Source organism: Salvelinus sp. IW2-2015, linkage group LG28 (assembly GCF_002910315.2).
Source record: "Salvelinus sp. IW2-2015 linkage group LG28, ASM291031v2, whole genome shotgun sequence".
In the NCBI taxonomy this organism is placed as follows: Eukaryota; Metazoa; Chordata; class Actinopteri; order Salmoniformes; family Salmonidae; genus Salvelinus; species Salvelinus sp. IW2-2015.
The window spans coordinates 32,161,327-32,186,502 of NC_036868.1; the positions used below are offsets into that span (position 1 = coordinate 32,161,327).

At 42.1% G+C, this 25,176-nt stretch overlaps 2 protein-coding genes across 4 annotated transcripts; one reads left to right on the forward strand and one right to left on the reverse strand.

The window, feature by feature from the left end:
• The first annotated feature begins 462 nt into the window (after positions 1-462).
• Positions 463-20,262, forward strand: LOC111954315 (AN1-type zinc finger protein 3). 2 transcript variants are annotated; one of them, XM_023973944.2, is made up of 7 exons: positions 463-562; positions 691-1,058; positions 3,885-3,925; positions 7,013-7,210; positions 17,722-17,790; positions 17,883-18,056; positions 18,219-20,262. In XM_023973944.2, exons 2-7 carry the CDS (start codon positions 994-996, stop codon positions 18,371-18,373), a joined length of 702 nt encoding a protein of 233 aa, XP_023829712.1. In that variant the 5' UTR covers positions 463-562; positions 691-993; the 3' UTR covers positions 18,374-20,262. The 2 variants fall into 2 exon arrangements, with proteins under 2 accessions (XP_023829712.1, XP_023829713.1); XM_023973945.2 differs by lacking the exon at positions 691-1,058.
• A 308-nt stretch (positions 20,263-20,570) lies between these two features.
• LOC111954317 (protein yippee-like 5) lies at positions 20,571-23,639 on the reverse strand. 2 transcript variants are annotated; one of them, XM_023973946.2, is made up of 3 exons: positions 23,534-23,639; positions 22,530-22,693; positions 20,571-21,870 (listed from the first exon to the last, which is right to left on the reverse strand). In XM_023973946.2, exons 2-3 carry the CDS (start codon positions 22,668-22,670, stop codon positions 21,646-21,648), a joined length of 366 nt encoding a protein of 121 aa, XP_023829714.1. In that variant the 5' UTR covers positions 22,671-22,693; positions 23,534-23,639; the 3' UTR covers positions 20,571-21,645. The 2 variants fall into 2 exon arrangements, with proteins under 2 accessions (XP_023829714.1, XP_070292018.1); XM_070435917.1 differs by having other exon boundaries at positions 22,530-22,747.
• Positions 23,640-25,176: the final 1,537 nt, after the last annotated feature.

Consider the following 25,176-nt stretch of genomic DNA (forward strand, 5'->3'; position numbering starts at 1 on the left):
TAAACTCTATATGGAAGGACGAGACGATAGATTGCAAACCAATTTTATCTCAAGAATGCTTGTCGTTCATGCTTCAAGCACTCCAATTGCACATTTTCGCTGAGCAATATGTTTGATCCATATATTTAGATAGCTAAGTGACTTCGAATAATATGTRTTGTGCAAATGGCTACTCTGACGTGAAATATATTTTGTGATCCTCCTGCTTCACAGCTGATTCATGTTTTGGTTTGTCCCAAAAAGACCAATGGGTTGGGACGTATTCATTATCGCGTTTTGGTAATAGTAATTTTCAACGATTCAAACCGTGAAATAAGGAAATAAACGGTTTTATATTGCTTCTGTTTAAAATATATGAATCCAAATAGTTGTTTGTGTGTGTGAGTTTACATTTCTTAGTCAGGAACGCTAGTGGGAATTGCGTTCAATGAACGCCATTTTGATTCTGTTGATACGGCACAGTACGTTTTATTCTAAATGAAGGTCTAGGTACCGGTAGTTTCCTGAACAGCTTACTTCGTACAGTTCGGCCCACTGAAGATTGGGGGACGCTGCACATGGTGTAAGTGGAATGATATTCGATGTGACTGCTGCTTACTCTGTGTCGAATACTCGTGATTAATATTGAGATTGTTGGAAATATTTGTTGTTGTGGTGTTTATGTTTTGTGTTGTATCTTTCATGTTACAGGTTGGACAAAGCGTTAACACCCCCTCTGTGGCTGTTAGTAGTAGCCGAGCTCCAGCTGATTGCTTTGAGTCCAGTGAGSACACTTGGATGATCAATTAATCCAAACTGAGCTGTTTAGGACTATTCGGATCCCTGTGGCCGCTCGTGTCGGCAAAGCCATCCACCTTCGTTGTCCAATTTGACCACCGAGGACTATTTATAGAAGCGGATATTTGCTACTTGAGTTGGCTGAAGATCCTTTACAACGACAAGGCCCCTGTCTCATCCCCAGCCTTGCGTACCCTTGATCATTTTGTTGAAGTCATGGGGGATACTGGTAGTGAGCGCAGCAAACCCTTACCACCTCGGTGTCCATGTGGATTTTGGGGGTAAGATGTCGCACATTATGTATTGTGGAGATGGTTTATTGTAGTGATAATGACAATGGATATTAATGTAGCCTAGATTAAAGCCATTGTTATGTTGGGCATACCGGGTGGGGGTTGGGGCAAATGTTTGAGTTACAAAACTGATTCCTATCTGAATGTTTTTAGGTTTGCTGAACGTTTGGGCTTGTTTTCATTCTCTATCCATGAGTGTAGATCTATCAAAGCGTCGAATCATGTTCTGTGGTTCTGAACGAGTTATGTTACAATTTTTGGTTATAATCTGATCATTCGCTCTAGTTAGGCTCTGTGTCCTTAAATGGAAATGTATCCAGTCTAAAGAAATGATACCCTAACTAAAGATGAAACGTTGACACTTTGTATCCAATATTCTCCAGACTGTCATTGCCGTGTAACCACATTAGTTATCAAGTTACAGCACGTTCATCCCTCACATTCCAGTCAAGTTGTGATTACATACCGGAAATGTTTATTTATGTCATTTAATCGAGCCCATTTAGGCAGTACATCAAACCATCTTTAGTGAAATAGAGCGACCAACCAAAGGGTATAGCATACTAATAATAAAAATGGGGCCTTTGTTTGAGCAGGACAGTTCTTCCTGTATGGTCAACTATTGCCACGTTCAAAACAACGGGGAACTCGGAAATATCCGACTTTAGTGCGTTCAAGTCAACTGGGAACTCGGGGAAAAAAACGAGCTCTGACTGGGGGGAAATCGTTTACGACTTGAAATTCCAAGTCGGAMACTCTGGCATCTTTCTAGAGCTCAGACCTCAAGATCACTGACGTCATGAATTGACATCGTTTTTTCCCCAGTTGTCTTGAAAGCACCATATGTAGCAACGAAAGGAGGACTCTGGGATATTACTCCCTGGATGATTTTATGTACTAAAACCCTGCCCTTTCTTGTGCCATGCTCTCTAAATAGTCACGCTGATCTTTAGGGTGTGTTATATGTGAGCAAACTGAGAATTACTCACACCTCTCAATGTCAGGTGACACAATCGTAAGCATGTTCACGCCTCTTGCGGTCAACACCTGGTTCGAGGCGTCTGACGMTTGTCACCGTTTTCCCCTCTGAAGCCCTCCGGCTTTCTTTGTAGCCCTTCCCTGCTGTGTTCAAACTATCTCTCTTTCTGAGTATGCCTGATTACAGCTAGAGCCAGGAACAAACATCCTCTTCAGTTCGAGATATCTCATTAAACATTGGGAGGGGAGTCTGTATCGCGAGACTGCAGGATATAGGCTTCGCCTTTAGAAGTGGGCTAAGTTAAAAAATCTGGGCTGAATTTCCAGCTTTCCTGTTTTTAGGTMATTTGGTTCTTCTCTGGTAAAATGGAGCCTGTGCATATCAATTTGACTATTCAAAGGACATTCTTTTGATAGTGACAAACCATTCTAGACTGATACTCTGTTTTGATGAACATGTTAGCTCAGTTGAAGCCCTTATCGAGATGGGGAGTGAAGGAGGACATTAGGTTATAGTGCGTTAGCTGAAAGTTGGTAGGCAAACACATCTTCAATGTAGTGCAAGGATTAGGCTAGCATGGGGCTTGTCAGAACTCTCATCTATGATTGAGGTCTTTCTAGGTATACTGCAAATCCTCTTCTCGGTTGAGGTCTAGTTACTCTACCGCTGAATGACACACGTGACGTTGGGAGGAAAAGTCCAATTGCAGTTAAGGTCATGGTAGGATGAGTCCTAAATGTATCCCAGGTCAATTGGAACACTCCATTGGTCACATTCCCTCCTGAGGGCACAATGGGCTGAATACTGTATGTAGTTCCAACCTTTTCCTGTATTGACAGAGCTCACACAGCCCTGAACAGAAACATCCCAGCGTTGTGCCCTCCTATTAAAGTGAGGTCCAGAGTGAGAACAACCATAAGCCTACCACTGGAAATGTAATGTCATCGAGGAAAGGATTCAAAGGACAGCCTGAGAAAATGGTGCATGTTTGGTGGGAGATTTCAGTTGAACAGATTTTTGAGGCTATGTGGAAGGGTTTGGGTTGTGTTCATGGAGTTGAGTCTGCTGTCATGAGTTAGCCTATTACACATTAGGATTGTGAGGGAAGTAAACCTGATTTTAGAAAAAATAATATTTACGCCTATATTTTTTCTAGGCTATTTCTGACCACAACATTTAGTGTAATGTATACATAGGGTAATGCAACAAATGTGATTGATACACATAGAGCTTATGTACTAGTTGTTATCCATGTTGAGTTGACTACCCTACTTCAGTCAGTAATGAACCCTTGAACCCTCAGGCCAATGTCAATGGCGGTCAAAAGCCCCTGTCAGGTTAGGCTTCTTGGCACAATTGATTAGCCTGGACTGATTAGCTTGTTAACCGGTGAGAGATGGTATCAAATGAATGCAATGGTGTAGGCCTACCTGTCATTTGTTGCTGTAAAAATATTGACTTTATTGCTGCCTTCCCTTTTCAACTGTTTGCAACAACCTCTACCCCACCCCCGCCTTTGTTTGTTTCCCCCTTCTCTTCCCTGCCATGACTTTCTGTCATCTGTCACCCCTGCCATCCGTTTGTTTTCACTCACTCTCCGTAGCTATGGCAACCTCAGAGCCGTCTGACTGTCTGGGTACAAAAAAAATGGGTCAGGTTTGAGTGTCTCAAGAGCCATTGAAATGCATTCTTTTTTTTTTAGTGTGATTTTTGTTGCAAATAAGAGGGGCATGTTGCATTGACCAACGTGTGTCGGTCTTTATCCTATTTGGCCATCTCCACCTTTGTACCATTCCTTTCTGGGACTGACTTTTATTTTTATTTTCTCTCCCCAGGTCCAGTAAAACCATGAACCTCTGCTCAAAATGTTTTGCTGGTAAGTCTTGCTGTTCCTTGCGCAAGCCAATTAAATTCCCATATGTGTGGAAGACAATAGGTTTCTGTTATGTGGTAGAGCCCTGTGTGTACCTGAGACATCAGAAGGGGGTGTGCAGCCTGGTGCAGATTACTGCCTGTCATGTTATGTGTCTGCTGTATGGAAATGGCAGGTTTTTTTTTTTACACCTCGGTTAGGTTTGTTAGATGTTTTGTAGAAGTAATGTATGTACCTTTTGGTATAAAAAATTCCCTGTGAAATATTCCAAAGGCATGCAGTAACAATACAAGGGTATTTTCAGAATCCAAAAAGTCAATTTCCAGATGGACTTCTCATTGACATAATAGCTATCTCAAGAATAAAACTGGTGTCAGGAACAATATGTTCTCGGGTCTGATATCATGCTTTGCTGTATGTTGGGGTGTTGGCTCTCAGTACTCCTGTGTTTAAAGATTGCAGCTCTAAAATGGAGCTTGTGACTGARGTTTTGAGATGGGCTTCTGTGGGCCTTTTCAGCAGCAACATTGCCTAGAATAGATTCAATAAACAMGAGCACCACGACAGCAAGAAATGGGTTCTATAGAGGATTAAGATAAGGCCCAGCTGCTTTTTGACCTTGTGCAGCCCTCTGGGTTTTGGGAGTTGATGGATAGACTCCTTGGTAGCCTAAAATGGGGTCATGCTTAGGGCTGTTGCGGTGACCGTATTACCGCCACACCGGCGGCCACGAGTCATGAAGGCAGTCAARTATCACGTGACCGTTTAGTCACGGTAATTAGGCTTCTCCAAGCTCTGATGCGGCTCATGGTCATTAGTRGCCTACCAAACTTGMTAACTGCCTGGTACTCGGCACTCTATTGTCCCTCTAATCAGTCTGGCATCAATACAAATGTAATCGAAAATCGAATCAAACGCTTCATGAGGGCCCATGAGCTCATGTTGCACAACYTTTCTATAGGCWATGCAATGGCGTGATAAAACAGAGGGATGGCTTTTACTAAATAGAGGATCCCATCAGCTTTCTATATTTATTTGTCAACTTTCCTAATATTAAGCACATYGCTGTTCTTTACRWTAGGAGTMTAGCCTTCCTGGATGGCATGAAAATGAATCACGGGAAAAGCGTCMCCCRTCCGCTATTTAAATGCATAGATGACATGTATTTTTTCTGCTGCTCCTGTTTCWAGACGGGTGCATGATAATGGTCCGTTCTAACTCAAAACAAATGTCACACAGATTATTTAGTATATGTAAAGACAAGATTAAATCAAGAATAGTCTGATGGGTGAATATATTAGCCTATCGCTTGTGAATTATATATTATCACTTGTGAATGATGCCCAGCKTAAGGCAAGAAACAAAGCCTTCTTTTTCCTTTTTAACTTTTTCGAATCATAGTCGAACACCTCATGGTAGGCTAGCCCATAGGCCTATATGTTTTGATAAGGTTTGTATCACAASTAAAGTGGCCAAATAACTTATTTAAAATGAAGCACATTAATCCACTTTACAAGGGGTTTAGAGCATACATAAGCAGCGCGTGAGTTTCAAGTTTGGGGAAGATAATTTTCACCATAAAAAATGCATATTTTACAATAAAAGCATTACATGAATAATCACATTTGCGGTCACTTTTGATAATGTTTTTTTCCCGCTAATGAAACATTCCCGCTAATAGCCCACTGCCGTGTGCGCGTTGCTGCGCTTATAATGTGAAGAAATAGCTTAATAGTTTATCAATATTTAAAGATAAACGTTCTGATCTGTTGTCAGCTACATTGCTTAAATTGTTTTTTTAATGCTTTTGGTTGTATTAATTTAGGGTCTGTTGCGTCCCACAACTGTCCCAGACTGTTTGGAATAGTTATTTCTCGCACAGAATAGAATAGGTCGACTTTTGTACTATGTCAATCTACTATCTGTTAGGCCTACTCATCTTGTTGGCTGACGGAAAGTAAATGTGGACAGTTCTTCCAATATCTTCAATATGCACCTCGGAATTGGATAAGGATGCGCGCAGTTGCGTCCCGATGTGTCTGTCTTCACTTGTAGCCTGTGAGAAAGACCCGATCACGTGATGGAGAGCGCACAGCACTCAGTGAGTGCTTCGGAACAGGCACTCGGGGAGAAGGGCACAACAAAGGCATGTATTTCTTTTAGGGTGTATTAAAGCCACAAAGGGGATRCTGCCATGCTTGTCAAATGGTGAATGAGAGACTAATGAAGTGTGTACAGCCTGCRCAAAAAAACAAAGCAGGGCTCATGCCTTTTCAAGCAACTTTTTAAAATCATCATTAGTCGCATCATGCAGCCTTAAAATGTATTAAAAATCAAAACACAGCCCAAAGTTTGTAGTACAACTGGAGTTAGTTATTAAAGTGAAGCATATAGGAGTACCTATTGCTTTTTTAACTGCTCAACACAGATTAGATTTGCTTAGTGTGCACACTCCCGCAAATCGTTTGGATACTTTTTTTATAGTTTATTCAGCTTTGTTCAGTTTTCTTCATAATATAAAATAATGCCATTGAATTCTAAGCAAATCTTGTCTGCTAAATGAACAAGTGTAGCTCACAGCCATTTGGCATAGCCACATCAGGACCTAACATAAGGACAACCCAGAGTATGCTATTCTGAATTGGACTACATTTTCTTCATATCATGCTTCTTTAGACCTGTCTAAAATAAATAATGGATTTATTGTGAAGGTGTAGGCTATATTACATGGATTTATTATACTTTTTAAAATGTAGATGGCTTGTGGAAGCCAGGAGATGCTAAATGTGTTTTAGATTAATTAACTTGCAATTACTGTGAGACCGACAGTTATTTGCTTGACAATCACCGGCTGAGACAATTTTGTGACCGCCACAGCCCTAATCATGCTAAAGGGTCATTCTGAGGTGTTGACATCCTCTCAGGCCAGACCATCTGCGATTCTGAATGATGTTTTGGGGAGAGGGAATGGTGACGCATGCCCCCACGTGTGTGTGTACTAATGCTCTGAAGCTGCTGGTCCATTAAAAGCCCATGTACATTATGTGGTGCTGGGGTCACTAAATGGCATTATTTTGTCTGTCTTTTCAGATATCGAGCAGAAGCAGACAGACGAGGACTGTACCTCAAAGCCCAGCCCAAGCACTGGCAGTAGCCAATTGTCTGTCTTCAGTGGCGAGACGAGCAGCAACAGTAGCCAATCCCTATCGTCGTCACCACCCACTAGCTCCGAGCAGCCATCGGTGTCAACCGAAGACCCTGTCCCCACATTAACAACTACACAGGAGGGTAAGATGGAGGGTCCACAACTTTTGAATTTTGAGATGGCGCACATTCTGAAAGCTTTGAATKAATTACCATAGCTGAGATCATTGTCAGTCATCCAATCACACCAAGTTCTAACTAAATCTCATAAATCTCATCTCAGACTGGACCCTCACTCTTCAGCATTTTCAATCTATATGGTTTATACAGTGCAGTCGGAAAGTATTCCGACCCCTTCCCTTTTTTCACAGTTTGACGTTACAGCATTATTCTAAAATGTATTACATCTATAAAAAAAAAAATCCTCATCAATCTACACACAATACCTCATAGTGCGGAACTCATTATGTTGCTAAACTTTAATGAGCAAGCCTTCCTTCATGACCTGGCCTCTGTAAAATGGTATAGAATCAGCTTGATCCTCTCTGTTGAAGATGCTTGGACCTTTTTTTGAGATTTTCAGTGGTATTGTTAACAAACCCGCCCCCATAAAGAAAAWTTGAATTAATAACAGGTTCAGCCCCTGGTTCGACCGTGATCTTGCAGAGTTACTCCACCTCAAGAATTGTATTTGGAGAAACCCTCGGCACACGCATACTCAGGCTGACTAGCCCTCGGTCAGGCAAATGAGAAATAAGTGCGCTCAGRCTATCCGGAAGACCAAAGTTAGTTACTTTAAGGAGCAGTTCTCTCTCTGTGGGTCTAACCCACAGAAGTTCTGGAAAACGGTTAAAGACCTGGAGAATTAACCCTCCTCCTCACAGCTGCCCATGTCCCTTAATGGTGATGATATGGTTGTTACTGAGTCCGAGGTGCTAAAGGAGCTCCTTAAACTTGACCCCAAAAAAAMCATCTGGGTCAGATGGTTTAGACCTTTTCTTCTTTAAGGTTGCTGCCCCTATCATCGCCAAGCCTATCTCTGACCTTTTAAAACCTGTGTCTCCTCTCTGGGGAGGTTCCCATTGCTTGGAAGGCAGCCACGACGCGTCCTTTATTTAAGTGGGGAGATCAAGCTGATCCTAGCTGTTACAGGCCCATTTCTATGTTGTCCTGTTTATCAAGTGTTGGAAAAATGTGTCAATAATCAACTGACTGGCTTTCTTGATGTCTTTAGTATTCTCTCTGGTATGTGATCTGGTTTCCGCTCAAGTTGTGGATGTGTCACTGCAACCTTAAAGGTCCTCAATGATGTCACCATTGCCCTTGTTTCTAAGCAATGTTGTGCTGCTATTTTTATTGACTTGGCCAAAGCTTTTGATACGGTAGACCATTCCATTCTTGTGGGCCGGCTAGGTAGTATTGGTGTCTCTGAGGGATCTTTGGCCTGGTTTGCTAATTACCTCTCTCAAAGAGTGCAGTGTATAAAGTCAGAACATCTGCTGTCTCAGACACTGCCTGTCACCAAGGCTTGATCCTAGGCCCCACACTCTTCTCAATATACATCAACAACATAGCTCAGGCAGTAGGAAGCTCTCATCCATTTATATGCGGATGATATTCTTGTACTCAGCTGGCCCCTCCCTGGATTTTATGTTAAATGCTCTACAACAAAGCTTTCTTAGTGTCCAACAAGCTTTCTCTGCCCTTAAACTTCTTCTGAACATCTCCAAAACAAAGGTMATGTGGTTTGGTAAGAAGAATGCCCCTCTCCCCAAAGGTGTGATTACTACCTCTGAGTGTTTAGAGCTTGAGGTAGTGTACTTGGGAGTACACTGTCCTTCTCTCGGCACATATCAAAGCTGCAGGCTAAAGTTAAATCTAGACTTGGTTTCCTCTATCGTAATCGTTCCTCTTTCACCCCAGCTGCCAAACTAACCCTGATTCAGATGACCATCCTACCCATGCTTGATTACGGAAACGTAATTTTATAGATCGTCAGGTAAGGGTGCTCTCAAGCGGCTAGATGTTCTTTACCATTCGGCCATCAGGTTTGCCACCAATGCTCCTTATAGGACACGTCACTGCACTCTATACTCCTCTGTAAACTGGTCATCTCTGTATACCCGTCGCAAGACCCACTGGTTGATGCTTATTTACAAAACCCTCTTAGGCCACACTCCCCCTATCTGAGATCTCTACTGCAGCCCTCATTCTCCACATACAACACCCGTTCTGCCGGTGACATTCTGTTAAAGCTCCCCAAAGCACACGCATCCCTGGGTCGCTCCTATTTTCAGTTCGCTGCAGCTAGCGACTGGAACGAGCTGCAACAAACACTCAAACTGGACAGTTTTTTTCTCCATCTCTTCATTCAAAGACTCAATCATGGACGCTCTTACTGACAGTTGTGGCTGCTTTGCGTGATGTATTGTTGTCTCTACTTTTCTTGCCCTTTTTTCGCTGTTGTCTGTGCCCAATAATATTTGTACCATGTTTTGTGCTTCTACCATGTTGTGCTGCTGCCATGTTGTGTTGCTAACTTGCTACCATACTGTGTTGTCATGTGTTGCTTCCATGCTATGTTGTCTAAAGTCTCTATGTAGTGTTGTCTCCTGTCGTGATGTGTGTTTTGTCATTTAAAAAAGAAAATGTATCCCCGCAGGAGGCCTTTTGCTTTTTGGTAGGCCGTCATTGTAAATCAGAATTTGTTCTTAACTGACTTGCCTAGTTAAATAAAAATGAGAAAGCGATAATAGGTTTTTAGAAGAAAAAAAACAGATACCTTATTTACTTAAGTATTCAGACCTTTTGCTATGAGACTCGAAATTGGGCTCCGGTGCATCCTGTTTCCATTGATCATCCTTGGAGATCATCCTAGAGACATCTCAAGAACACAGTGGCCTCCATCATTCGTAAATGGAAAAAGTTTGGAACCACCAAGACTCTTCCTTGAGCTGGTCGCTCGGCAAAACTGAGCAATCGGGGGAGAAGGGCCTTGGTCAGGGAGGTGACCAAGAAACCAATGGTCACTCTGACAGAGCTCTAGAGTTCCTCTATGGAGGTGGGAGAACCTTCCAGAAGGACAACCATCTCTGCAGCACTCCACCAATCAAGTCTTTATGGTAGTGGCCAGAGTTTGCCAAAGGGGACCTAAAGGACTATCAGACCATGAGAAACAAGATTCTCTGGTCTGACAAAAGCAAGATTGAACTCTTTGGCCTGAATGCCAAGTGTCACGTCTGGAAGAAACCTGGCATCCCTACGGTGAATCATGTTGGTGGCAGAATCATGCTGTGGGGATGTTTTTCAGCGGCAGGGACTGGGAGACTAGTCAGGATCTAGGGAACGATAAACGGAGCAAAGTACTAAGAGATCCTTGATGAAAACTTGCTCCAGAGCGCTCAGGACCTCAGACTGGGGCGAAGGTTCACCTTCCAACAGGACGACGACCCTAAGCACACAGCCAAGACCGTGTAGGAGTGGTTTCAGGACAAGTCTTTGAGTGGCCCAGCCAGACCCCGGACTTGAACCCGATCAAACATCCTGAGAGACCTTACAATAGCTGTGCAGCGACGCTGCCCATCCAACCTGACAGAGCTTGCGAGGATCTGCAGAGAAGAATGGGAGAAAATCCCTAAATACAGGTGTGCCAAGCTTTTAGCATCATACTCAAGGCTGTAATTGCTGCCTAAGGTGCTTCAACAAAGTTCTGAGTAAAGGGTCTGAATACTTATGTAAATGTGATATTTCAGTTTTTTGTAATACATTTAAAAAAATCTCTAAACCTGTTTTTGCATTGTTTTTTTTATGGGGTATTGTGTGTAGATTGTTGAGGGGGGGAGGAAACAATTTAATCCATTTTAGAATAAGGTTGTAACGTAACAATGTGGAAAAAGTCAAGGGATCGGAAACTTTCCAAATGCACTGTATCTACATCTTCAATCTGGACAAACACGACATCTCTTAGTATTAGATGTCAATGAGGAAGACGAGTGCACGCTTTAGTCCACACACTCCCCTCTGTATTTCATTGGACAGTGAAGCTAAAATGTTAAAATTTGGCTCTGTACTCCAGCATTTTGGATTTGAGATCAAATGTTAAATATGAGGCGACGGTATAGATTGTCTGGGGGGATGTTTTGGGGGGGGGGGGGTCTGTTTAACCGTTTTTTAAATTGAAAAAACTATAACTAGTCCCCCTATTTGGAGAATGCATAGGTATTTGAACAAATTCACTGGTGGTGTATTAAAGTAGTACAAATTTAGTATTTGATCCCATATTACTAGCACGCAATGCAGGGATTTTCAGCTGGTTGGTTGACATTTTATTATTTTTACTCACTCTCGCATCCCTTTCTAAACCTCCAGCAACCCACCAGTTGGTTTTGAATTGGTTGTGAGTGTATATTTAAATGACAAATGCTCCAGTCTGAACTTAAATGACTAAAACCAGGTATTAACCTTTTTAAGAAATTTAAGCTCTGTGCTATTTTTCTTCGATCACAGTATGTTCAGTATAGTTATCAGCAGTCCTATTTAACGGATTTGGTGGATTTTGTTGTGACACCAGTGAGCTTAACATTCTTCATCAAGAATATGGGCAAAATTGAATTACTGACAATGAAAAAGGTGGGACTGTTGTGTTTCGGATTATGTTTTGGCCAATATGAACTGAATAGTAAGTAATGCATGAATTGCCAATTTGATTGTAATGCCTTATTAGCCAATTTGATTGATTGTAAATAAGAATAATATGTTTCTGAACACTTCTACATAAATGTGGATGCTAACATGATTACGGATAATCATGAATGAATCGTGAATAATGATGATCATACCCCCTCAAATTCTAACCTCTCACCTAGGGCTGAGTGATATCGAATTAATTTAAATGTGTTTTTTAGCACAATATTCCAAATGGCTTTATCACAAGAATCAAGGTTTTTGTCCGCTCGTTCTCATGTTGACTAGCTCCATTCTGTGCTGTGCACCTTCTCATATACTCTGGGGAGGCTATACGGACACGCCCGGTGCCCATATTGATGACGTATGTCTTGCAGTGAGAGTCGAGTGAAGGCTAATGGATTTTGTTCAGTCAGTTGCCCTTCCCAGCTAGCTAGTTTGTGCTTGTAGCTAGAAACTTATACTACAAGTTATTTATCCCTCGCCCATCGAAATAAACAACTTTCTTTAACATGTTTTACCTCGTCATGCTGCTGATTCCAGTTTGAACTAGTTCGCTGGGAAGGACTCGTCAGGATGACTGGCTGAACTGAGTCCATTCCTCTCTACACTCGACTCTCCGCTGCACGACATGCGTCATCAAGCGTGTCGTCAAGCGTGTCCATATAGCCTTTCCCCATTTACTCACACACACACCAAGCCCTTCCCCCTGTCACTCACAACATCAAAGATGAGCGATCACTTCTCTCACAAACGGTTATAACTCGCTATTTACTTTTGAGGTTTAGTCCAACCGACTCAGTCATATTTTTACAAAGACATTTAGACATTATTTTACTGTAATAGAGTAGTTAACCTTTCTAGCGATACCCTTTTTATGTCTCAACTCCTCAGATTGTGCGCAGAGCAGGCACTACTAAAACAGGAGTATCAATTAACATTCTAGAAAATGTATGCTCAAGTTTGTCGCGCCCAGTATTGTACCGCTAGCAGCATTTTGTCCATAGACTTATACAAGCTGTCTAGTCTGTTTTTATAAATGTGCAATAAGCATAAAACACAATTATGTAAGGAGTTGGCAACTGGTTCTCATTCTGAGAATTAAGATGGGCCACTTGATTTCAACATCTAAACGAAGTGGACAGGCTAGCATGCTGTTCAAACAGTTGGAGATGAACAGAAGGGTGTGTTCATAATTTAACTGTTCTGCCTTGTTAGCTAGCAAGTAGTTCCAAGTTGGCTAAACTTGAAATATAAAGATTAGCTGAATACTCACTTGCACGTGTGCTTGTGGGATTGTTTGAGACCTGTGTTCATTTTCTATTATGCCTGCTACAAGACATTTGTCATTATTAGTGAATGATAATGGTTCTGGTTAAATTTGTAACAAAAAGGCAATTTTCATAGACATGAAAGCCAGAGATCAGTGATTTAAAAATATATATATTTGCAAAAAAGCAGGTTAAACTATTTTGATAAAATTAAATGATTAGTGGGTCTTATGGTTGTGGAATAGGTATATTTATCCCTGAATTAGATTGACTTTTTTAAGCAAAGCTTATTTAGTGAGCCTAAGAAATGATATATATTGTGAATCACCCTTAAGGGTGGCAGGTAGCCTAGCAATTAGAGCGTTGGGCCAGTAACTGAAAGGTTACTGGTTTGAATCCCCAAGCCGATAAGGCTCTGTCGATGTGACCTTGAGCAAGGCACTTAACCCTAATTGCTGCTGTAAGTCATTCTGGATATTCTAAGAAAATTAAATCAATTGGAGGGGGGGGGGTGTTATGATCATTGTGCCTCTAACATGGTAGCATCCACATTTAAGTGTTAAGGAAATAGTTATTTGACTTCTAAACGGTAAGAAAGATTTGTATGGAAATTAGGGCTGGGCGATTATGGCCAAAATATATCACAGTATTTTTTTATTTGACAGTGTATTATAAAAGTTCTACATTTGCATTGAGTAGTGCGTTACCCTAGTATGGCAACACTTACTATACATTCTATACAAGTGATTTCAATGGGTCTTTGTCCATTCTGATTGTTTTATACTGTTCAATTCAACTTTAACTGAAAATCATTTTCATAAATTTGTGCATTTCCTGCATWYWTTTGAGATAATTCCCACACTCCCACRTAGGGCTGCACAATATGGGCGAAATATCGAGGCCTTATTTTTAACCAAATGTTGCAATTGTGATTTGACTTCCGAATTAGATCAAAACACAGTGAACTGTTGGAATCATGGAAATAAATTATTATTCTAATTCTATAGTTASAATATAATAGTGGGCACTTTAAATATAGTGTTTGACATGGCAATGAATGAAAATGCCAGGGAGGAGTTAGTGGCAGGATAGGAACCAAAGTGTTGGTCAGTGTTTCCTAGAGGACCCTATAATCTTTCACGAGATATTTTTTTTTCTTTCATGTAGCCAACATTCATGCTTCGCCTATTCCTCTTTGATTTAGAATATACTGTTGCACAAACATGCAGATTTAGGCCTACACCATCACTATTATCAGGCTGTGAAGCTAGCTACCTTTGCTCTGACTCTTACATTTTATTAGCTAGCTAACTAGCGATTTAGCATTAGCGTATAACACAATTTAAGTAAAACTTGCTAAGAAAAGACAAACTAGCTTTTTGCAGATGTACGAAACTAATGGTGCAATTTATAGAATGCTTGTGGATTTATATTAAGAAGCAAAGTGTTGTCGTCAACATTGCTGCATGTGCTGCATTAACCATGCAGACTGAACGGAAGTATCTCATGTTCAAACAACATCAACATGCACTCCTTGAGTGACGGGGCTAGGTCTGTGTGGAAAGTGGCATGGAGAGCGGAGAGGGATGACAAGTAGCTGTCTACACTATACAAATTGACGTTACACACAGCATATCACATTTTAACAAACCAAACATTCAAATACCCAAACCGTACATCTGTGTGTWGTAAAATACAGTATACCGACCAGCACTAATGGAAATACCCTCAAATAAAAGGTGACATTCCGTACTGTCGCTTTGTGAAACATTTGATCTCAAATCCAAAATGCTGGAGTACAGACACAATTTGAAGTATTTTTGCTCCGCTGTCAAATAAGATACAGGGGGAAGTGTGTATATACGTATGCATTTCATGAAGTCTCTGTTGGCAGAGGTCTGTCAGGTTGGACTGATATGGTGACAGCCTGCTTCTATTTCTGCCTCGGGAGGAGTGTGTGTGTGTGTCTCACTCCGTTGGCAATACATGTACTAAGCCTGGCCCAGATAGGAATCATAGTGGGGCAGCATGGTCACGTTGACCATCTTTTAAAACCTGCTTGGTTCTCCCAGAATTTCACTTAAGATCTCCAGTTTTCAACCAATTGCAGTTTCTTGTTGCGTTTGTTATTTTTTTAGGGGTGTAACCATTCACCAATACGCATCGGTTCCCGATTCAAATGTTTAAGATGTAAGTGCATCGGTCAGTGGACCCAAAACCGATCCAAGTGTATCATGCATCGGTCAAAGTCGATTTAAAGCATTACAAATTGCTGGTTCGCTAAAATGTTTTGCTCATTCCATTCTGTCTACCTTCAGAAAATAACTCATATGTTATAACAACTGAAGTCCTCTCCTTCAGTGTCAAAGTGCATGTAACTGTGTTGACAGTCGCTGATCTACAAGTCATTTTGCGTGCCGAACAACCCCAGGCGATACCGGTACTGGTTCAACTGCACACACTGTCCGGCCTGTTCCTGATCTTGCACATCTGTGCAGCACTTTCGGCATGCAAATGCTCTGGAGCAGGTTTTYATCAAGGATGTCTCTGTACTTTGCTACGATCATCTTTGCCTCGAYCCTGACTAGTCTCCCAGTCTCTGCCGCTGGAAAACATCCCCGCAGCAGGATGCGGCCACCACCGTGCTTCACCGTAGGGATGGTGCCAGGTTTCTTTCAGATGTTGACACTTGGCATTCAGGCCAAAGAGTTCAATCTTGGTTTCTTCAGACCAGAGAATCTTGTTTCTCATGGTCTGAGAGTCTTTAGGTGCCTTTTGGCAAACTCCAAGCGTGCTGTCATGTGCCTTTTACCGAGGAGTGGCTTCCATCTGGTCACTCTACCATTAAGGCCTGATTGGTGGAGTGCTGCAGAGATGGTTCTGGGAGGTTCTCCCATCAYCACAGAGGAACTCTGACAGAGCTCTAGAGTGACCATCGGGTTCTTGGTCACCTCCCTGACCAAGGCCCTTTCCCCCCGATTGCTCAGTTTGGCTGGGCGGCCAGCTCTAGGAAGAGTCTTGGCGGTTCCAAACTTCTTCCATTTAAGAATGATGGAGGCCACTTTGTTCTTGGACCTTCAATGCTGCCAACATATTTTTTGCTACCCTTCCCCAGATCTGTGCCTCGACATATTCCTGTCTCGGAGCTCTACGGACAATTCCTTCGACCTCATGGCTTGGTTTTTGCTCTGACTTGTACTGTCAACTGTGGGACCTTTTTATATAGACAGCCTTTCCAAATCCTGTCCAATCACTTGAATTTACCACAGATGGACTCCAAGTTGTAGAAACATCTCAAGGATGATCAATGGAAACAGGATGCACCTGAGCTCAATTTCGAGTCCCATAGCAAAGGGTCTGAATACTTATGTAAATAAGGTATTTCTATTTTTAAATTTGCAAAAATGTCTAAACCTGTTTTCACTTCGTCATTATGGGGTATTGTGTGTGTGTGTGGATAGTTTTGGGAAAAATTATATTTCATCCATTTTAGAATAAGGCTGTATAACGTAACAAAATGTGGAAAAAGTCAAGGGGTCTGAATACTTTCCGAAGGCACTGTATGAGCTGTTAAAAATTGTGTTTTACTGGAGTAGTAGTAATAATCTATCAGAAACACAACTCTCATCTGGCTATACCTGCAGAATTGGGGTTTCCAATATATTTTTAGATTTCAGGTTCACCATCAGCAATAGTTTGGGTAGTTTTGCTTTAAACAATCAGTGTATGTATATCAAAAACATATATAGGGTAAAGTTGATCATTTACTAACGTGGACAGCAATCACTTTTGCGAGGCGCACTGCGTGGCCAAAGCGAGAGGAGAACTTCCAAGCGGTCAAAACCATTAGATTTTTAGATGAGGTGGGGGGGTGAAATCCAAATTGTGCTATATTCATTGTCTACGTCATAGCTAATTTGTATACGATAAATATTGATACATTACTAGCTCAAGCACTTAATCTGCTAAAATGACAAGTTAATCAGTGGGTGATGGTGATTTCAGAACCACAGTGGGAGACAACAAAAAAAGGCTACATTGCCACCCCCCCTACATACCTCTTGTATAAAGCCTCGTTTTTGTGTTACTATTGCCTTTAGAAAATATGTGTCTTACTTTTTAACACTGCACTGTTGAAATGGGCTCGTAAGTAAGAATTTCACTGTAAAGTCTACACTTGTATTCGGTGCATGTGACCAATAAAATGTTATTTGATTTAAGCACGCACGCACGCACACATCAGCTCAGACAGATCCATCTCATGAGCACCATCAGCAGCAGATTTTAATTTAGAATTTAAAAATATTATGCAACAAATGTTGGTGCATCAAATCAATTTGTTCTCTAACTAACCGAATTGCACAGACTCGTTTCAAACTAAAACGTATCGTTCCTGGATCGTATCGGAGCCAATGTATCTACATCCATGTCGAATCATCTTGAAAGGGAAAGATGCACATCCCTAGTATTTTTAACCTTCATGTTAAGAATGTAAGTCAAGTGATATGTTGACGTAAATAGACTTGGCATGTCAGGATTTGAGCTTATCTGGTTGCATAGCATGGACACGAGGTCTTAAATCCTTCAAGGTTCTGAAATTGTCTTTCTGGCTCCAAAACATCTTGGTCTAGGTGACACACATTTGGGCTCTTGATCAATGAAGAATGATTCCCTTGTTTTGCTCTTCTTTTTCTTCCACAGGAGTATCGTCATGCACAGAAACAGCCCAAGGCACCCTCTGTACACCCACAAAACGTCCTTGCGAATCAGGTACAGCCATGCTTCTGCTCTCTGTGTATATTTCTGTGCAAATTGAACGTCCCATGGTTACTCTGTAACCGTGTAACCTTCTGTTCTTTCAGCTTCAGGGTCGGAGAGCGAGGCGTCACCAGAGAAACGGGCACGGCGGGACTTGGAGGGGGAGGCGGCGAGCGAGGAGCCTAGCCGAGGACCCAAGCAGAAAAACCGCCGGCGCTGCTATCGCTGCCAAACAAAACTGGAGCTGGTACAGCAGGAACTGGGCTCCTGTCGCTGCGGTCAGTACTACATGGGAACAGAGCAAACACATCTGAACACGTCTGCCCTTGGTTTCCGTGTCTCCTCGCCTTGACTTCACACAGATTTTTACATTCTCTCTTTTTCTGTCTCGTTCTCTCTTTCTCTCATTGTTTCTCTCCCTATTTTGTTTTATCTTCTAGGCTACGTGTTCTGCATGCTCCACCGTCTACCTGAGCAGCACGACTGCCTGTTCGACCACCTGGGACGTGGGCGCGAGGAGGCCGTCCTCAAGATGGTGAAGCTGGACCGCAAGGTGGGCCGCTCGTGCCAACGCATCGGAGAAGAGTGCTCTTGAGTTGCCCCCGCTGCCCGCCCGTCACCACCCATCCACCCAACAGAGAAGAGGCACTTAAATAGAGAGGGGGACGTAAGAGAGAGCAAGGAAGAGAGGGAGGGAAGGGGAAGAAGGAGAGAGCATGGTTGTAATAGATCCACACTTACCCCACCATTCTGGAGCTGAGGGTTGTTGACCCACTCCTGTTAGTCTTTACCCCTCCAGAGGGGAACAGTTTGGACACTGCCTTGGACACGGTCACCATGGCAACCTCTGGAGCCACACTGTCACTATCGCACGTTCGTTTTCACACAGCCTTAACTTGTCAGAGGGGTATACTACAAAGCAGGATCAATGGGTTAGCCAGCTATCTTTGATGAACAAACAGAARTAACTATTGATTTTCAGGTTAATTTAAGAAAGCTCAACTTGGCTATGTGTTTTTGGTTGAGTAAATTGGACCATGTCCATTWCAAGCTTATCTTTCTAAAGAATGAAGTTATTTCACAATATTTACACAAGTTAGCTGGCAAACTCTTCTTTTTTTTTTTATCACACAGCAGAGCCATCGCTCAACAACAATCTTACCCCTCAGTCTTTGTTTCACTGATCACAAAAGATTAGGCTGTCTGCACCAGTACTTTCTAAATGAAACTGACCTTTCTCGGCTCCTTGGTCATCTTGGTAAGCAGGTTTTCAGTACATCATTGGTGACAGATAAACTGAACATAGCCCTGTCTGTCCCTTGACCACTCCTCAGGTTGTAGGGTGGAATGTTGACCTTTACCCCCCCCCTCTTCCTTTTCTGCTCCCTCACCCAATGGCTCCTGCATGGCATTGGATTGAAATAGCGTGTGTTAAGGATGTCGTCGTCCCCGGACATGGGTCAGTTGTTGTGTGGCCGTGTTTGTTCTTATGAGACTCTGCTAGACTGGTTTGACTACAAACCGGACCACAAACCCTTGTACTGCAGCCTACTCCTCCGCTTCTCTCAGCTGGATTAGAGTCTGAACAAATGGACTAGAGTCACACACACAGAACCTCTCTGAAGCAGAAGCCCTTCTCTGCCTGCTGCTCTTTGAATAAGTGATGCTGTTGCTGTTAATGCTCTTTTCTGTTTTGTAATACCCCGTGCACTCTTACTCCCTTTATTTTTTACATACACACTACACAATCCCTGACTCACTGGACTGTCAAACTATGGCTCTATTCGTATGGCCATACAAGCAGACCACTTAAAAAGCATGCATAATACATTGCTTCATTTTTTTGTTGTAGTWTGCTAGTCTGTTCCATATTTTTCTCCTCCTACCCCAGTCACACTACTTGAGTGTGCTGGTCCCAATGCTCATCTCATTCTTCTTCCTCACTTCCCTCTCTGCTTCCTTCTCTTACTGGCCCCCTTCCTCTGGTGCGAGGAATGACTGAAGGATGGCGGGAGCGACGTGTAGAGTGGCGTAGTGGGTGGTTTTATTTTGGTATTTCTGCGACCCGTCATCTCTCGAGTGCAGATGGGAAAATTTAAGAAATGTTATCTTTCTGTATCTTTAAAAGAAATTTTATTTAACCATATATTGTTTTGATTTACTTACACATTAGCATAGAGCTGCATATTTAGTTAAATGTATAAAACCAGAACAATTCTGTTTTRTGTTCTCCTTTTATTTGATTATTTYCCCCTTTTTGCTGAGGATGAATAAACTGGATTAGAGGAATGGGTGGCCTGTGTGATCTTTAAAACATTTGAATTATTTCATTATATAAGGGTAAACATTTTGCATTATTTTCTACAGAAACTTAGAAGCAGTTCATCAAAACAAGTGATAATGGAAAGTGTGAACCTGATTCTATGGAAAATTTTGCAAATGTCTGTAACGGAAAATAAAAAGCTCTCTAAAATAGACAACGAACATGACCCTTTGTGTTTTCTGTCAGCCTTCAGAGGTCAAATTTGCTAACATTCGAAGGCCGTGGCCACATTCCGATTTTCTAAAAATTCCAGATGGGGCCGAATGGATGTGATTTTCTGCCTTAAACCCCACAAATTATTTTTTCCGTATTAACATGAGTTCTACTTTTGACAATGAATTTCATCTGTGTGCCCGTATGCTTTGAGGTGGCTACCTAATCTAGCTCTTGTTTATGAGGATTGTGTAGTCCTGCCCAATAAATACCCTTCCCCCATATTGATCAGAGAAGTGATGCAATAGAGGTAAAGTTGATTTCATATGATCAATTTCTTTATTATAATCCATCAACCGGAGGCCTGACAAAGAAAAAAAAACAGTAGCTTTAACTCAACCCCTACTTAGTTTTCCAGGCTTTCTCACGATTTCATTTTTTCCCAATAGCTGAGTGATGAACGGGGATTGGAAGGATGGCATCGCAAGACTACGCAACCCAAAAAGAAAACACAGCACTKACCAATCCTAATACAGAACTTAAAACCACAATATTGTCAACAATGCCGGTTCATGTTTTTTTTTTGGTCACACAATGGTCAAGTTGTCTTTTGATAATTGTTACAGAATTGTCAGCATTTGAGGTTGATCACAGGTTCTATAGTCTAGGCGTGCTGCCGTTCCATCGGCAGACATGAAGAGGCTTTGGTACACACATGCAGTTGACATCGGGATCAAAGTGAGGGTTGACATCAGTTTTAAAATGCTCAAACAGTCCAAACTAAAATCAGTACTATCAAATGTAACTAATATTTGTTAATAAAAGCAAATGAAAACTGGATTTAATGACAATATTCAGAAAGATGATTTCCTCAAATCAATTTTCACACCCATTCTCACTAAAACTTAAATAATATTTCATCCTAAACACAAGCATACTTGATGACAAGCATCACTCATCCCCTAGTCCAATTTTTGACCAACACCCCCCCCCAAGCCCACKCTCTCACGCAACAGCGGTTGTTTTATCATACACAGCTGTAACACTGACAAAGGCATTAGCATCTGTCCTTGCGCTCCACTTTGGGTCATTAAGTTACTCCCCCCACCACAACCCCTACTCTTCAGGCAGCTGTAGTCCAATGTCTACACGTGTATCGTGCAGAATCTAATGCATGTACATTATACGCGAGCACTATAGCCTGTGAGCGAGTGCATTCTCAAATGTTGTGTGTGAGGGGCGGACATAATTACAGGCTTGTCTAGCTCTACACAATTCTTGCTGGTGGGAAGCTGATACACAGGTAGTTGCCTATAAGGAGAGGAGTGTAGGGGACACTGGAGATTGGGACAGACGTCGGGTGCACAAGGCAGAAAGGAGGGACGGGGGACTCAGGAGTTATCAGAGGGCACATGCTCCTCGAAGCCCTCGCTCTCCCTTACTAGTGCCCTTTCAAGGATGACGCGGCCTTCCTTGTAGCGCTGACTGTCTTCTGTGGCAAACTCGTAGATCCAGCCCAGCTTGCTGTTGCAGTTCTTGCAGCTGACGTCTCGCACCATGTGTCTRCCAGTCAGCATCACGCGGTCCTGCACCTCGCTGTACTGCAGGTTCACCACCTGTGGGTGACAAACATATATTTATTCAACAAAGTATCTGAACCTGCAAGAGGGACTAGCAGCRTGTCCCATAGAAGTATGCCCCAACAATGAGTTTAGAACAGCACATACAGTATGGGACGAGGCTAGAGAATAATGACATGGTGTCATGTGTTTTCTGTAAGGACATGGTGTTATTCSCAGGACTCTTAACTACAGCCTATTAAAAAAGGTCCAATGCAGCCATTTTTATCTCAAATMATTTCTGGGTAACAAGTACCTTACTGTGACTGTTAAAAAAAAATGGTAATAAGAAACAAAAATAGCTTCTTAGCAAAGAGCAATTTTTCAAGCAAGAATTTAGCTAGGAATGCCAGAGTGGGGAAGGGAACATTTAAAACTAGCTATTGGCTGAGAGGTTTGGAACCAACTTATTGGTCTTTTAACTCATTTACCGCCTGGTGATGTCACCAGGCAGGCCAAAACTCCATCCAATCAACAGGCATACATTTCAGGTGATCTTTTCAAACAGCTCTTACACTAAAAGGGTTCATCGTAATTTTCAAAATGTCACAGTATTATTCCAACCTCATAGTGTGAGAAATATATATAAAACACAGGACAATCACGTTTTTGRCTGCACTGGGCCTTTAAGAGTAGTCAACCCTCACCAGGCTCACCTTGTTGAAGAGGAAGGCCCGGCCCGTGGCGCCAGTGAAGCGCGTGGAGATGAGCTCAGAGCGGTTGGTCAGGATGGTGTCACAGTTGGCGCAGGAGAAGAGGCGGGTCCCRCCGATGTGGTCCAGGAAGATCCGGCCCATAGTGCTGTTGTGCAGAGACCGACCTTTAGGAAGGGCAAGTAAGTCATGTAAGACACTAACTCATTCACAGACAGCAGCTGAAACAAAGGAGAGCGGGGAGGCTCAGAGTGAAGCAGATGCACATAAGACTACTCACAAAGACACATACTGGGTCTGAGACCACATACTGCCCAGTTAGTGAGTTTGTGTTATAGTGCGAGCCTATTGAGATCAATATGGATACCAACTAGTTTAGGTGAACACATCATAGCAAAGATGCCTAGAATTAACAAGTGTATCTTCTATTYGGTTTCATAGTGAACGGTTGTCTTCATTGGCTGACGTAGACAAATCATTGGAGGTGAGTAACGATGCTGCTACATCTACCTTCTGCATAGAAACAAGGGCAGTTGAATTGTGACTGCGTCAGAGAGATGCGGCGGTTGCCATTTCCATCCCATTTGCCATTTCCACTGGATTGGAAAACATTCCATACTAAATCGACGTTTGATTGAACAACATGTAATCGAGAAGTTAAACAAGACCTGCGCACATATTAAATGTAAACAGCTGTCATAAGACAGTAGCTTTTCGAAATAGTAGCTTTTTGGGAGCCAAAYGCCAATCAATCAGTCTTGATCGATGTGTGAAGCGATTCATTCAAGTTGTGTCAACAATACCATGACCTCATTCAGATTTACAACAAAACTAGAAGTTTATCAATCGTTGTCTCTTATAAAACACATGGACAGCATAGCATTTCACAGCTAGCTAGTACAATCAAATAGGGTTTGATAATGATGATAGCTAGCTAAAATAGCTCATATAACGTCAGTACACAAAGCCAATGTCGACGAAACATCGCGTGCCCAACTTTCTCTTACCTTGAATCTGTAATTTTCAGAGTTCTGTCGACACGAATGTTAATAACCTGTTTTCTTGACCACTTCTATAGTCTTTATCAACCTCGAATCCAGTTTTTTTTTTTTTTTTTTTAGGGTTTGATAATGATGATAGCTAGCTAAAATAGCTCATATAACGTCAGTACACAAAGCCAATGTCGACGAAACATCGCGTGCCCAACTTTCTCTTACCTTGAATCTGTAATTTTCAGAGTTCTGTCGACACGAATGTTAATAACCTGTTTTCTTGACCACTTCTATAGTCTTTATCAACCTCGAATCCAGTTTTTTTTTTTTTTTTTTTTCACCTTCTTTTCGTCCTTCTCGTCGATTCTGTAGCTAGATGTGGCGTCAGCTTTGTTGTTCTCTCACAGCTGTTCCGCAGACTGTATCAACATCCGGTACAGGTGGTCCCGCCCCTACTGGGTAGGGGAGTTGTTAGACAGACCCCAAGGAGGCAGCAGAGACCAAATTGAGTAAAGGCCAAAGTGTTTGAAATTACACTGATGCAATGAAACCAGAAACCAGAAATTATTATTTTTTAGGAAGCAGACTGAAATTATGAAGCTCAGCTCAGGCTTCATTGTACATTGTGGTGTGGTGGATTTCAGGCAGCTGATATGAGAAACTCCTGGATCAAAATCCAGGTAGGCTGTCTAATAATGAACATAGCCTTCTGATAGTCAGGTAGAAAAGTTTGCATCAAAATACTTCCTGTGCTGGAACAATGCAGTGCAATAACTGGACATGCASTCACATGAAAGAACACAGCAGGAAGATCACAAAGAATATCACAAAAATGTTAATCTCATTCCCAGACACTTCCGCCCAAGGAAAGTCTGGTGGAGCAACAAGTCAAACGTGGCATTTGTTAACCCAAGTACAGRAAATCTTTGGGCACGAGGTTACAAAAAGATTTACCTGGCATCTTGAGCTGCACAAACTGTTCAGCTGTAGACTTAAGATAAGCAGCACTCCTGAAGATAGATGGAGCATTGGCATGCTTGAGAGTGTCCTTGGGAGACAGATAACAGAGTCTTGTGTAAAGACCAATCTCTGCAGTCATCACAATTGAAGTGAGCATGTGATTATTGTATCAGATTAGGAGTGCTGATCTAGTATCAGTCGTCGTCGTCCCCCCCCCGTCCGTCCGTCCGTCCGTGTCGTCTTATTCATTTAGATCTAAACGTTAAATCCACTGTCCTMTAACTTCAACTCCGAACCATTATCATAAAGTCTATTAGCATAAACATGATTTCAGATGTACATTGCATTTACAGTACGGCAAATCAAGAAACATAATTGACTGGAACTCAGKTGTTGCAGTGGATGATTGTACAGTATAGTCAAGCAATTTCAGGTCAGTAATCTGTTAATCCTTTTTGATCAAACAAACATAACAGAGGCACAGCGGTCTAAGGCACTGCATCGCAGTGCTAGAGGCGTCACTACAGACCCGGGTTCGATCCCGGGCTGTATCACAACAGGCCGTGATTGGGAGCCCCATAGGGCAGCGCACAATTGGCCCATCGTCGTTAGGGGAGGGTTTGGCCCAGGTAGGCCAGCATTGTAAATAATATTTTTTTCTTAACTGACTTGCCAAGTTAAATAAAGGTTCGATAAAA